This window comes from Olea europaea, chromosome 18 (genome assembly GCF_002742605.1).
Source record: "Olea europaea var. sylvestris chromosome 18, O_europaea_v1, whole genome shotgun sequence".
In the NCBI taxonomy this organism is placed as follows: Eukaryota; Viridiplantae; Streptophyta; class Magnoliopsida; order Lamiales; family Oleaceae; genus Olea; species Olea europaea.
In genome coordinates this window covers 30,359,208-30,374,770 of record NC_036254.1, presented here as the reverse complement: position 1 = coordinate 30,374,770, position 15,563 = coordinate 30,359,208, and the positions used below count along the sequence as shown (strand labels likewise).

Genomic DNA, 15,563 nt, shown 5'->3' with positions numbered 1-15,563 from the left:
AGAGAGAGAGAGAGAGAGAGAGAGAGAGAGAGAGAGAGAGAGTGCCCTTTAGGTAGGCAGATTGTTTGGTCTCGTTCTTTCCTATACCAAGTGAAGTATGCAAAAAGGAAATTTATGATTGACATAAAAAAGGACGTGTGTGTAGACAATGGGACATCCACGTATCCATGCAATGGTTTGCATACTAGGAGAGGAACATAAACTTTGGAAGTGGATTTCTCATTCACATTTATTAACAGAATTAATAAATATCTTAATTTTATTTCAAGTAATTAGGATGTCCATATCGAGAGGATTTTTATTTTTATTTTTGTTTTTGTTTTTTTACTTTTTAGTTGTGTTCTTGTGAGAAATTTGAATTTTTTTTCTTTTCTTTTCTTTTTGTCAATGATCATGGATTTTTGGAGTGGCCCATTTTGTTTTTCCCAAAGAGAGATTACAAAAGAGATCTATTGGAGTGGGCTGAATATTTGAAAGGTAAAGTAATTAACTATAAATATTAATGTTTGATCTTGATAAATACTGAAACTCGGTAGAAATTACAAAAATCAGGTCATAAAATGACGATATTCTTTTGTATATGTGACTAAGAAGAGGATTTTTATTTTTATTTTTATTTTTATTTTTGTTTTTGTTTTTTTACTTTTTAGTTGTGTTCTTGTGAGAAATTTGAATTTTTTTTCTTTTCTTTTCTTTTTGTCAATGATCATGGATTTTTGGAGTGGCCCATTTTGTTTTTCCCAAAGAGAGATTACAAAAGAGATCTATTGGAGTGGGCTGAATATTTGAAAGGTAAAGTAATTAACTATAAATATTAATGTTTGATCTTGATAAATACTGAAACTCGGTAGAAATTACAAAAATCAGGTCATAAAATGACGATATTCTTTTGTATATGTGACTAAGACCCATCTAATATATGGGTGGGTCTTGTTACGACAATCAGATTAGTGTACGGGATCACCATTCAGTTCGTTTTCAGCGTTCAGATTAATGCATATTACGGTAAATTGTGGAAGGTAATTTCCTTTGTGTAATTAATTTGTAGTAGAATTAATGTCTCGTTCTAATTCAATCAACAAAAAGCATGTGACTACTTATATGGCCAGTGACGACGACCACAAAACCAAATATTTGTGTGACCAATAATATTATTATGTGATGGGTGGTTTTTTAGTCTTAATATTTATTATTTTGTACGAACATGAATATGTGACTAACGAATAAAAGTATATACGAAACTACATAGAATTGTTGCTAAATTAATGGTTAATTTATAAATTGTGACTTTATTTTTTTTAAATAAACAAATGTGTGTCGTCTGCCTTTCGTAACAAAGATCTTTCTCTCTTCAAATTACTTTAAAGGGGAGCAGATCATTTCAATTAATTGTATTAAAAAATTTATTATTTAGATTAATTAAATTCCTTAAAATCTGGTTTACAAAAATTTTATTATAAACCTGATTTTTCAAAACAAAACATTAGGGGATATAATTTTGCCGATATACAATCGGGCTCCACCCAACAACTTCCAATCCCATTTCATACTATGTAACTTTGGATTTCATTTTTTTTTCCCAACACATTTCATATTAGAATACTAATTATAGGTTTTGTCAAAATTCTAGTTGTATGTAATAATTAGTTGGTTGACGTTTACTTTGACATAGAAAATATTACATAAAATAGTTGTCACTTTTTAAGATTTGTGTAATGTCATGTACAAAGTGAGTTGTCATATATACAATACTTGTCACTTTTTAAGATTCTTGTGTATAGTCGTAAAAAGTGAGTTGTCATATCTTAAAATTCCTGAAGGATGCATTTTAAGTCTACTACGCATCAAGTCAATATTGAAACAAGTTTTTGTTAAGTCAAATATCATTGTCTTGTATTGGTCCTAAATAAATAGGGATAACTTCTCGTGTTGGAATACTAATTATAGGTTTTGTCAAAATTCTAGTTGTATGTAATAATTAGTTGGTTGACGTTTACTTTGACATAGAAAATATTACATAAAATAGTTGTCACTTTTTAAGATTTGTGTATGTCATGTACAAAGTAAGTTGTCATATATACAATACTTGTCACTTTTTAAGATTCTTGTGTATAGTCGTGAGAAGTGAGTTGTCATATCTTAAAATTCCTGAAGGATGCATTTTAAGTCTACTCCGCATCAAGTCAATATTGAAACAAGTTTTTATTAAGTCAAATATCATTGTCTTGTATTGGTCCTAAATAAATAGGGATAACTTCTGTCTAAATTTGGCAATTCAAGAAGAATTTAGAGAAATATTTACAACGTAACGAGTGAGTAATAATTTCTAACACACAAAAGAGTTAAAAAAAAATATAATTGCTGGATTATTTCCTAGTTCATAATTACAACATTTTTTTTGTGAGACACCTGTATGTTAACTCTATTAAGAAAATTATTAAGGTAGTAAGATTGAAAGATGACTTATGGATGGTTGCTAGAGCTGCGTATGAAGATGATTTTAGGGATCGGACGGAAGGGATAGAGATTAAAAATTGTACGTTAAATTAACTAGCTGTAAAAGACTTAAATGGAGTAAATCACATTTCTCCATCTTCTCAAAGTGTGTTATGTTATTGAAAAATTCATGCGAATTCTTCAACAACTACGTACTAGATACTAGGAAATTGCTTATTTTAATTGTAGCGAAATTACATTATAAACTAATGGGAAAGCTTCACACAAGGAGAGATTTGATGAAAAAGCACAATGGGAAGCTTTGTCCAAAGATAGAGGAGAAATTTCAGCAGCTTGTTTCGTCTTGTTCTTATCTATAGCAAGTATGCAGATAGACAATTTATGATGGACATAAAACGGGATGTGTGTAGATAGTGTGACATTAGTGGAATTCGATGTGTTCATGAATTGATTTCCATACTCAAAGAGGAAGATAAATTTGTGAGGTTGATTTCTCATTCGTATATAGTTGACCCTTAGTCAAATGATCTGTTTAGAATAAGAAACTCTATTTCTATTCCATCGAAAGCAATCAATTTGTATAAAGAAAAAAAGACGCACGAGATTTATAGATATTTGATTGTCTAAATGTGAGATTATATACTCTTCCGTTATTCACTATGCTGAAAAGAATGTATATAAAAAAATAAAAATCGTACACCCTATCTTCTCCCCCCCCCAACAATTTTTATATATTCTAATTTTATCCACATACTATATATATGAGGAGCAATATTATTTATGATATAAATGTTTGAAATTAAACTTGATTCATGAGTGTGGAAAATTAAATTTGATACATCAATTAGTTTATTTAATATTCATGTATTTATTTTATTCATGTATTTACATGGTTCTTTGTATTCTATTATTCATTGTATGTAGGAGAAGTCATTAATTAGTCTCTTGATTTTATACAATGTTTTTGGGACCCTTTGTACCTATAAAAGGCCTTGTGCTTGAGACATTTCATATAGTTAAGCCATAAAATACATATATCTTTCTATAAATTTATATGTTTTTCTCTAGTTTTTCTTCCCATAATTATTTAATTCCATCAAAGTGATGTCAGATCCACTTCAAAAGATGAATAGTTTATTTCCTTTTGTTTCTCCCAAACTTACAAAGAAAAATTATGGACATTGGAGCATATGCATGGAGGCATTGCTTGACTCACGGGAGGTATGGAAAGTTGTAGAAAAAGGCTATAATGAACCAAAGAATGAAGGAGCTTTAAGTCAAGTTCAAAGAAATACCATGCAAAGGAAACCGCAAGTCAGATCAACAAGCTCTCTATATTATTCACATAGGCTTAGATAAAGCCATGTTCGAGAAAGTTTCTTCATCAACAAACGCTAAGGAAACTTGGGAGATTCTCGAGAACAATTTCAAGGGAATTGAAAAGGTGAAGAAAGTTCACCTTCAAATCCTTCATAAGGAGTTTAAATATCTACACATGAAAGAGACGGAATATGTCTTTGACTATTTCATAGAGTATCCTTCATTGTCAATCATATGACGCGATAGGAAAATGTTGAAAAAAGTCGATCATCGAGAAAATTCTTAGATTGTTTGACTCAAAACTCGAGTTTGTTAGTATTTCCATTGAAGAGTCAAATAACTCAGATACCATGACCCTTGATCAACTCATGGAGTCCTTGCAAGCATATGAAGAAATATTGAAGAAGAAAGGAGAATCGATGGCTCAAGTTCTCCAAACAAATGTATCTTTGGGAGATGAAAACAAAGAGCAAGGATGATCTCAAATAAGAGGTCAAATTCATTGTCATGGAGGAAATTATAATCGTGGTAATGGAAGAAATCGTGGAAAACAAAATTTGAATAATGAAGGATCAAGCAATCAATCGAGAGGGCGAGGTCGTTGGAACTATGGTTCCAAGAGATGTGACGGAAGAATGTATGACAAGTCCAATGTTACACTTCTCATAAATATGGTCACTATGCTTTTGAATGTAGGAGTGACAACACCAATAATGAAGAGAGTGTTAATTAAGTTGAAGCAAAAGAAGATAAAGAATTGTTGTTGTTGCTGGCAACTAAAGAATAAAAGGATAAACGATTGTGGTATCTTGACATTGGCGTCGCCAATCACATGAGTGGCAACAAGTAGTTGTTCTCAACAATAAATGAGTCGGTGAAAGACAATATTATTTTTGGAGATAAAACCAAAGTTCCAATAAAAGGCAAAAATGATGTTCTTATTCGAGCTAAAATTGGAAGTCATCTTTCGATTTCTCAAGTTTATTATGTACCTACTTTGAAGTCTAACATTTCGAGTTTGGGACAATTACTTGAGATGGGCTATGATATTCATATGAAGAATTTTGCCTTACTTTGAGAGATGTTATCATAATCTGATTGTAGAGATACCAATGGAGAAGAATAGAATGTTTTTGCTCAATATTAATGTTGACCACCCAAGGTGTTTAAAGGCTTGTGCCAAAAACAATTCTTAGCTTTGGCACTTAAGATTTGGCCATTTGAATTTTGGTGACTTGAAGTCATTGATGAAAGAAAAATGGTGAATGGGTTGCCGAAAATCAATCATTTCAATCAACTTTATGAAGGATATCTAGTTGGCAAGCAAACTAGAAGAAGCTTTCCAATGGAATTCACCTCAAGAGCAACAAAGTTACTCTAACTTGTTCATGCGGATGTGTGCGGGCCAATTAACCCACTCTCTCATGGTAAAGCAAATTATTTCTTGCTATTTATTGATGATTTTTCTCGCAAGACTTGGGTTCATTTTTATGAAGACGAAAGATGAATTTTTTGGAGCATTCAAAAAATTCAAAGATCTTGTTGAAAATGAGAATGGCAACTTCATCAAAGCGTTAAGGACCGATCAAGGTGGAGAATTCACTTCCAAAGAGTTGTAACAACTTTTTTTATACCAATGAAATCGGGCATTTCCTCACAATTCCAAGATTGTCACAACAAAATGGTGTCATGGAGCAGAAGAATAGAACCATCCTCAACATGGTTCATAGTATGCTTAAGAGTAAGAGTATGTAGGAGTTTTTGGGCCGAAGCTGTTGCGTGAGTTGTGTATTTGTCTAATCTTTCCCCGTCGAAGAGTGTTCACGACATAACTCCAAAAGAAGCTTGAAGCGGTAAGAAACCTAGTGTTTCTCACTTATACATTTTTAGCAGTATTGCCTATATTTATGTACCAGATGAGAAGATATTAAAACTTGATGAGAAAAGTGAGAAGTTTGTTTTCATCGATTATGATCTAAGCTCCAAAGGCTACAAGCTTTATAATAGAGATGCGGAATACGACGAAGGAAGCTCATGGGATTGAAAGTTCTGAAAAATGAAGAATACGTGATTTTTCCTTTCCAAGGAGACTCTAGCCAAGAAACAAGTGAAGATGCTACTATACCGCATTCTCCTACTCCTTAATTTCCTCATGATAGTCCTTCTGAAGGAAATCTTGTAGAGATTTATGAAGAAACTGAAATGGTTGATAATTCATCTTTTTTTGTCCTTTTGCTAATAACGAGCCGTTGAACTTTGAAGAGGCAATAGAAGGCAATAAATGGAGGCATGCTATGGATAAAGAGATTCGAGCAGTAAAAAAAGAAAAATACATGGAAGCTAGTTTCTCTTCCTGAAGGAAAAAAGCAATTGGAGTGAAATGGGTGTACAAAGTGAAGAAAAATGTTCGAGGAGAAGTGAAAAAATACAAGACAAGACTTGTTGCCAAAGGCTATAGGCAAAAGTATGGCATTGACTATGATGAGATCTTTGTCCCTGTTGCTTGCTTGGAAACCATTCAATTAAATATTTCCTTGGCAGCTCAAAATAAGTGAAAAACTTATCAAATGGACTTCAAGTCCGCTTTCTTGAATGGATATAATGAAGAAGAAGTGTACATTCAACAACTATTTGGTTGTGTTGTCAAGGAACATGAAGATAAAGTCTTGAAATTGAAGAAGACGCTATATGACTTGAAGCAAGTGCCTAGAGCATGGTATAGCCGGATTGACAAGCATTTTCAAGATCATGGATTCATCAAATGTCCTCATGAGTATGCTCTTTAAGTAAAAAAGAATGCATATGGAGGTTTTTTTATTTTGTGCTTGTATGTTGATAACTTGATCTTTACTGGTAACAATGAAAAAATGTTTGAAGAATTTAAGAAAATGATGGCTTAAGAATTTGAGATTACCGACATTGGGTTCATGTCCTACTACCTCGGAATTGAAGTAAAACAAAATGGAGATGACATTTTTATTTTTCAAGAAGCTTATGCAAAGAAAGTTCTTGAAAAGTTCAAAATACAAAATTGCAATCCAGTGAGTACTCTCATTGGATATGGAATACAAATGTCAAATATGATAAGAGCATGAAAATGGATCCATCTTTCTATAGACAGCTTGTTGGAAGCTTGAGATATTTGGCGTGTACAACACCCGATATTTTTTATGGTGTTGGTCTTGTTAGCTGTTATATGAAGGCACCAACTTTAACTCACATGGAGATTACTAAAAGGATGCTTCGCTACATTAAAGGTACTCTTGATTACGGCTTAATTTATTCTTCTTCTAAAAATTTCAAGCTTCATGGTTATAACGATAGTGACTGGACTAGTAATATTAATGATCGAAAATGCACCACAGGATTTTTGTTATTCGTGGATAACAGTGCTTTCACTTGGTGTTCAAAGAAGTAGACCATTGTGACTCTTTCTACTTGTGAAGCTGAATATGTTTCCGCTGTATCATGTGTTTGTCATGTCATTTGGCTACAGAAGTTATTGGAGATGCTTCATATCCCCAAAACGAAGTTACATCAATTTATGTTGATAACAAGTAGCTATTGCTTTGGATAAAAATCCCATGTTCCATGATCGAAACAAGCATATGAATATGAGATCTCACTTCATTAGAAAGTACATTAAAAACAAATAAGTAGAGCTTGCTTATGTGAAGACCAATGATCAAGTACCAGACATTTTCACCAAGTCATTGAAGAATGATGATTTTGCAAGATTGCATACTTGGATTGGAGTCACCAAGAAGGAATCAAGTTTAAGAAATGGTGAAAATTAAACTTGATTCATGAATGTTGGAGATTAATTTTGATACATGAATTAGTTTATTTAATATTCATGTATTTTATTTTATTCATATATCCACATGGTTCTTTGCATTCTATTATTCATAGTATGTAGAAGAAATCATTAATTAGTCTCTTGATTATATACAATATATTTGAGACCCTTTGTACCTATAAAAGGCCTTGTGTTTGATACATTTCATATAGGCAAGTAACATAATACATATATCTTTCAAAAAATTTGTGTTTTCTGTCTAACCTTTTATCTAAAAATTATTTATTTCCAACATTAATTATGGCACACAACTCTTCCTTCCATTATCACTGCCTAATCCACAGACTCCCAAGAATTAAAACCCACCGCCATTCATTTCATTTCAGTGATACCACCTTTAAAGGAAAAAATAATTTCTCCTAAGATATGGAAATTAGGTATCCCCCAAAAGAACTTTAACATGTCATTCTGACTTGACAATTTATGCAAAGTCTTCTTTTTCCTTTTCACATTTTTCTATGGAAAAACCTGTTCAAACAAGGCCACATCGGACTTGTTCGAATAGGGGGCGATGTGGCGTCCTAGACGGACACGACCGACGTAGCCCTGTTCGACTAGCAAAACACTTTTTCTATTTTTTTTCCTTTCTTTCTTGTCTGTTGCCCCTCTCCCAGTACCTAGTCAGAAGTGCATGTTGAGATTATTCATTTTGAGTTGTCATTAGATTTTAGTGATGGAAACAAACAATACTGATATTGTTGATCTTTGCTCATCACTGGCTGCTCTAATATGATATAGTCCTCATGCATCACACAGACTATTGGATTCAACTCAGTCTCATGCTGAACAATCTATTTAGGATTTGTTTGAGCCCCAATTTTTGGAAAAATAGATTTTATAGTGGTGATTTTTAGAATGTGGGATTAAAATATAGAGAAAAAATTTAGATTTGTGTATAAAATTATTTTATTGGGAGAATATGTGGTTGGTAATGTGTCTGGTGAAAAATGAATTTTTTAAAGAATGAAGTTCAAACATGGGCTTAGTTTCCATCTGAATCATCCTTTCCTGTGTTTTGCATCTAAACTTAATATTTGGAAAGATAATTATTAGAAAATAGTTTAACAGTGAACATGAGATCTCTCACTTGAGCACATACAGATTGAGTGCAGATTGTATTCTTGAATCTCTATGGAGGGATTCCATGTTGTAACTTGTTCGTTATAAACAAAATTAAGTAGCATGAGTGACGTGCTTGACATTTTAAGAAGTAGTACGAGCATGTTTTTCGAGCTTAGAGGCTTCGCCTTGCTTACAATCATGTCTCGCTACAGGCCGCGGAAATTCAAAATTTTTTTTTTTTTTTTTAATGCTTGCCATGAAAAGTTGCTAAAGATTAATTAATGGATGTACCTATATCCTTTGTCCTCTATATATAGGATCTAAACTTGCTGATATTGGTCCCCCCGAGCATAGCCAGTGGTGTAAAGGATAGGAGTGAAGTTATCTTATGTCTCGCTGGCAACCGAAGTGTGGGGGTTCGATTCCTGAGACATAGAATTGGACTCCTTATAAGCGCAGTGTACAGACAGCTTTTATTTCCTGACCTGTTAAGACACATCCCACAATTTACCTTCCTCATAAAACTCTAGGGGCGGAGCAGTGGGGACCCTCAAGGTTGGGGTTCAACCTTTTTAAACTTGCTAATATTGCCTTGAGGTAGTAACTTATAAGAGGATGTGCGTCCCTATTCATCTCTAAATTTTGGAATCATATAGAAAGTTTTGTCTCTTTATAGTGTTGAGAATTAGAAACTCTACTTTTACTATTAAGCGCAATAAAATTGCATAAAAAAGAGACATAAGATTTATAGAGTTTTATCTCAATTTGAAACTACGTTCTCTTTCATACTTGCAATAATTTACTATGAGAAGAATTTTGTTTTACCAAAAACATAAAATAAAAAAATGCGCACCCTATCTTCTCTACTCCCTCCCCTCTTTTTTTAATGGTAATCTGAAATTCTAATGATGGTTTCCAATTTATAAGACAAATTAGACCAAAATAGAAATTATAAATGTGAAAATTTTAAATTATCTTTAATGAAATTTTACAATGTCCGCACCCAGAGAGGATGGCTTCTTTTAGCACAATGTCTTGTTCTGATTCAATAAAGAAAAAGTATGTGACCGCCTAGTGCCGATGGCCACAAAGCCAAATATTTGCCTAACCCGTAATATTATTTTGTAATGGGTGGTTTTTAAGACTAAACATAGAGTGAACATGAATTTGTGACTTTGAACAAAAGTATATAGAAAATTATATAATTGCAAGTGGTTAAAATAATGAATAATGTTATTTATAGTGAAAATTATCGGTAGTCGCCCTACGTAATATATACATAACAATTTATTATTTGATACATTAATATGGTAACTTTTTTGCCTTATACATTATTCTAAAATAATAAATGTGATCGAATTAATGGTAAATTTATTAATTGTGAACGTCTTACATTTGTAATTAAGATCTCTCTCTCTCTCTCTCTCTTCAAATGACTTTAAGAGGGGACCCGATCATTTCAATTAATTTAATTAAGTTTTCAATTATTTAGAATAATTAGATCCCTAAAATCTGATTTCTCAAAATTTTTATTATAAACCTGAGTTTTCAAAACAAAAAATTAATAAGGGCTATAATTTTGCTTATATGATACAAAGAAGAATTGGACTCCACCCAACAATTTCCAAGCCCATTTGATACCAAATAACTTAGGATTTTATTATTATTTTCGCAATATATTGCCCATTCAAATACTAATTGTTCATTAACATGTACTCTTATCGAGAGAATATCACATAAAATAATTGTCATTTTTTATCCATGGGCATATACTTGACAAGTGAGTAGTCATATCTTGAAATTTTCAAATGATGCATATTAAATATACAATGCATCAAATCATTATTGAAACATGTCTTTGTTGAGTCGAATATCGTTGTATTGTATTGATCTTTTATATATTAGGATCCCGCTTGTCGATAGTTAAATTCTTCACCACATTGCTTGACGAAAATTGTAGCCTCACGTGCACAATTTCAACGACAAGTAATTGTACATCCATACAATAAACTATCTAAGGAACAAATAACCTTACCCGATGATTACAAGAGTCATGTTGTATTGACAAACATATTTGATTGTGCCTAGTATTATTTTTGAATTTCTTATTATGTCAAGTACGATTTCGAAGTTACTTTGTTATTAATTTCCCAAAGTCACGAACTATCACGTGCCTATTCCCCGAGAAAGATATTTTCTTGCACTGCATCAAAAACGTTAAACTGAAATCTGGATTTCAGTTGAGGTTCAGAATCAGACAGTTTAAAGGCAGACAGCAATGGTAGTAACCACAACCTTAGCATCCTCAAATACAATTCTTCCAACACCCCACAATTCATCTGCTTCTTTATCCTCTTCAAATCCCCAATCTGTCCATTTTTCTCCCATTAATCGCCGTGAACTTGTGACTTCACTGTTCATCACTATCTCCCCATTCTTTGCAGCTCCTCAAGTTAACAACCCCACAAATGCAAACCCATTTTCCTTGCCACTATCAGAAGCCCGTGGCCTGTTTCAAATGCCCCCTGTTCGTCTCACTAACAGGTTAGTAGTTTATATACACGGATTTCTTGATTATAGCCACTATACAGGTTAATTTTATGGGAAATTTTGTACGTAGAGCAAGAGTCGCTTACTGTACACGAAATAGCAATTTTATAAGAATTGTAATGAATTTAATTGAATCTTATTGTTAAATCTTAGCTTTTGGTAAGGCCAAGGTCTAGCTCAAGTAAGAGTGAAGCCTTCCCATGCCAATGTGACTTTGTTCGAGCCTCCTTCTGGGGATGGGTGAAGTCGTTTGATCCCCTTTAAAATAGGGGAAAAAAATGCTTAGCTTGCGGAATATCATGCTTTAGCATCCTATTTTAGAGGTCAGTTATCTATTAGAGCACCCTTTTGGGTGCCAAGGGAAGATTTATATTGTGGACTTATAACCACTACTTTTATGACCTAACGGAAATTAGTGCAAAGAAATGTGCCTAGAACTCGTTGATTTTGGGAATACATGAGAATTTAGGAAATGAGTAGTTCAGTGATCCGCAATCGAATACTAAATAGTAGATCTAGATCGACAAATTTGATGACTCAAAGTTGAATACTGAGATTGGATAGAAAATTGGAGATACTCAGAATGCAATGCCCTTAACAATAGCTTAGGCCGATCATTTATACACACTGGAGCCCAACATCTCTTATTGAAGAAATAAGGTGGGAAAGCATACAAAGAGGAATTCAAAATTAATAAAATAATATGGGGTTCACTACTGCAGACAATAAAGCAATAACAAGAATATTTGATGGGATCCATTAGCAATCTGGTGGTCTTGCTGCTTAATCACATATCCAGACTTCGCTCCATTGAATGTTTAATCTCCAATATTTTTGAGCATTTATAGAAAACCAAAATGTCTTGATTGTAATCTTTTTCATCTTGCAATAAGTTACTGATGAATGTGGATTTAAGGTTGTGACTCGTTTGCGGGGGTTTGTGCAGGTACTATTTGGTGAGAGCAGGGGAGTCAGAATACGAGAGTTTGGGGATAATTAACACAAATCCAGTGGCTAAGACATCAGTGGATAATGGGTTATCCGAGATGGGAAAGAAGCAGGCAGTGAGGGCTGCATTGACATTGAAGTCAATGGGAGCATGTGAAGGTAAGTAAAGTGGATCGAAAATTTCAAAAAAAAGGTTTTTTTTTTTTTTTTTTTGGTAAACTTATTTGAGGTTAAGCTCTACTGACTGGATTTTCCTCTACTTAAAGTTGGAAGTGGAATACTTTTACTTGGCAAGAAAATGGTTCTGCAGAAATCTTATTTTTCGGTCGAGTTTTTCTTTCTTGTTAAGAATAATAAGTAAATATTAAGTTACTTTCATATATTGGTGTAGCCATATAGTCCCAGAATACAGCTTCTTGGATGCTCGGGGATTGGGAGCGTATGAGGGAAAGAAATTGGATTCCATATCTGAGGTAACAATTAGAATGTATTAATACGAGAATCGTATTTGACATTATAAATTTGTGGCGGTTATCAGTTTATTCATAATGTTTTGCTCATACTGCTAGTTTTAGAATGAAGCATCTAAAAGTATTGTAGAAGTGTTAGTGTATGTTTGGCAAAGCTTAATTTTTTTTAATTGCTTATAAGCTGTGGATCCTACGTAATAAACTTAGATATGTAAAGTTGTCTTCTTGAAAACTGGCTTTAGGTCTATGCGTCAGATAGCCTCTCCCCGAATACTAAGCCACCTCCAATTGATGACGGAACGCCAAATGAAAGTGTTTCAGATGTGTTTGTTCGCGTGACACAACTTATGTCGATTCTTGAGACTCAGTATTCTGGGGACACGGTCATTATAGTTTCTCCGGATTCTGATAACTTGACAGTGCTGCAAGCTGGCTTAGTTGGACTGGATCTTCGAAGGTAAGTGACTTGTGAATCTTGAATTTGTCTTAATGTATTGCTTTCGGCTTACATAAATTTGTCCCTGATATCGATTTTGCAGGCACAGAGATCTTGCTTTCGTGCCCGGTGAAGTCAGATTCGTCGATCCTAGTAGCATTCCAGCGTACAAGCAACCAGCATCTGCAGTGTATAAATGTTTAAATCCCCCAAACTGTAATTGAAACTCTTTCCTGTTAATATGATTTTATGCAGTATGATGATGATCCTTGTACATTCTGTCTTGAAGAAATATTCTTAAAAGTTCCTTCTATGGTTCTTCATTTGCTAAAAATTTTCGATAAAACTTGATTTGTTAAAATTTCTTATATTGATACAATAGACACACACGTGTGCACACTTTGTACATGTCTTGCATGTAGTATTGGGTTGTCAGACGTAAAAGATCTTAACACTTTTTCTTCTTTAATGGTGTCTAATCATATTTAATACTGTGCACTAAATATGCCCTTGTACAGATATTTCATAAAAAAGGATTATTATAATTGATGTGTCTATCTTATATATGGTCTTTTGATCTTCTCTAATGCCAAGGCAACATAATTGAGAACATATTTCCGGCCTCTTATTGTTTAATTAGATGCGACTGTGTGAATTTAACGAATGTTATCTCACAAAAGAGATTTACTTATAAGTTCACTAATATAGTGAGAGGAATATAAGTGGTGTAATCCTAAGTGTTTTTATCGATATGTGGAGATATTTGACTTTTTTGCATTTGTGTTGATTCTTCTTGAGTAATCTCAATGTGATTTATTTTATTTTATTTTATTTTATTTTATTTATTTCTCCCGAGACAGCGTCATATCTATCTTTATTGTAACAAGCCTTTTGTCGATTATTTATGAACTTCCACTGAAAAGATGTCAACATATTTGGGTTTGAGTCTTTATTTTATGTGGTCCATCAAAAGTATTGGTCCTTCTATCGTCATTCTGGAAATGAACTTTTTTTATTTTTTAGTTGGTCCATTTTGATGGTGGCTCACTCTACTTTGATGACATTTTCCATTTCTTAGTATCTACGATGTATTTGGGCAAATTTGGCTTTTTAGTGACAGAAATTGGTCCTAAGTTAGGCCAGCAAACGATGTCTTCAAAGATTTGATTATTCAAATCTTTTTAAATCCTTCTATTAATGAAATTTAGAATAATTTTTAAAATCTATCACAATCTCAATGGAGAATACTCCATTATCTTGCACTTGTGAATTTTTACGATAGATTCAATTAAAATGATTTTCATTAATATGTTAGTTGTTAATTTTTTAAGTTTTTAATATGCTGTGAAATCTTGAGCCAATCTTGAATATAGGGTGAGAACTTTAAAATTTAAATTAGGTAAAAATGGGAAAAAAAAAATGCAATTTTATACAACATGTTGATTTCAAATGAAATCAAAGCCAACTCAAGAACCAAAGTAAAACAATTGTACTTGAATTTTTTTACGATATTCATGATCTATTAAAATATCATGAAAGATGAATATAGGGGTGTTGAGCGAGATGAGTCAATTGAACTCAAGATGATTTAGATTTTGCTTGCGAGCTGATGACTAGAGAAAGACTTCAATATGATAGTTCTATTTACATAGTGGAAAAACTGGCCATTTAGATCATGACACATTGGATATTGAGCCATTTAAATTACGACACATTGGCATTAGAAATAATAAACAAGAAAAAAAAAGGTGGATCTCATATGCCAAGATATCATGATTTGAATGGATTGTGATCTAAGGTGTCATAATCAAAATGACCAATCCTACTACCTGCGCTTATATAACTATATTACCGTAACCTTTATCCTCAAGACAATACGAAAATATCCATCAAATATTTTTAAATTGGCTGCTTGCGCCTTGTTATTTTGAATTCAATTTCTTAAATTTAAATTTTATGGTTTAAGAAAGAAAAAACCTTCAAGTTAGAAATTTTCCATTTAAATATTGTTAACCTTCAAAACTCTGCAAGATACAACTATCAACATTAGGCTGGATGCAACCGTTCGTGGACAATCCAACATTCAAGATAGACTGTGGAAGGATAGTGGATGTAGGAAAGATACCATGAACAAAAATGCTATACTAGTTGAAGAGAGAGTTATTGATCTTCTATTACCTTTAGATTTCACCTTATCGTAAAGGGTCACAAGTCAAACCCAATTTTATCAATCTGTAACTGTCTATTGTATCAACTCATAGTCGTTATGGGCCTCTGGCTTCCCTAGCAAAAAGCAGAGGTTGAAAAGTTTTGATTGAGCGGCACTATTATGGAGCCGATCGATCATATGTACGTACTGTATAATTGTTATTTGGTTGAGGCAACACTTATGGAAGATACCCATTACAAAAAATGTCACTCTTTTTGAAATTGTACTACAATAGAAAGTTGATGCCACATC

The 15,563-nt window shown here is 32.9% G+C and overlaps 2 protein-coding genes across 2 annotated transcripts; both read left to right on the top strand.

Moving 5' to 3' along the window:
• The first annotated feature begins 6,874 nt into the window (after nucleotides 1-6,874).
• On the top strand, nucleotides 6,875-7,195 carry LOC111366997 (uncharacterized mitochondrial protein AtMg00810-like). The gene has a single exon (XM_022987674.1). It carries the CDS (start codon nucleotides 6,875-6,877, stop codon nucleotides 7,193-7,195), a length of 321 nt encoding a protein of 106 aa, XP_022843442.1.
• Nucleotides 7,196-10,890: 3,695 nt separating this feature from the next.
• On the top strand, nucleotides 10,891-13,425 carry LOC111366996. The gene is made up of 6 exons (XM_022987673.1): nucleotides 10,891-11,242; nucleotides 12,195-12,355; nucleotides 12,463-12,497; nucleotides 12,565-12,669; nucleotides 12,909-13,123; nucleotides 13,206-13,425. The coding sequence occupies exons 1-6, from the start codon at nucleotides 10,977-10,979 to the stop codon at nucleotides 13,324-13,326; spliced, it is 903 nt and encodes a 300-aa protein (XP_022843441.1). The 5' UTR covers nucleotides 10,891-10,976; the 3' UTR covers nucleotides 13,327-13,425.
• The last annotated feature ends 2,138 nt before the right edge of the window (nucleotides 13,426-15,563 follow it).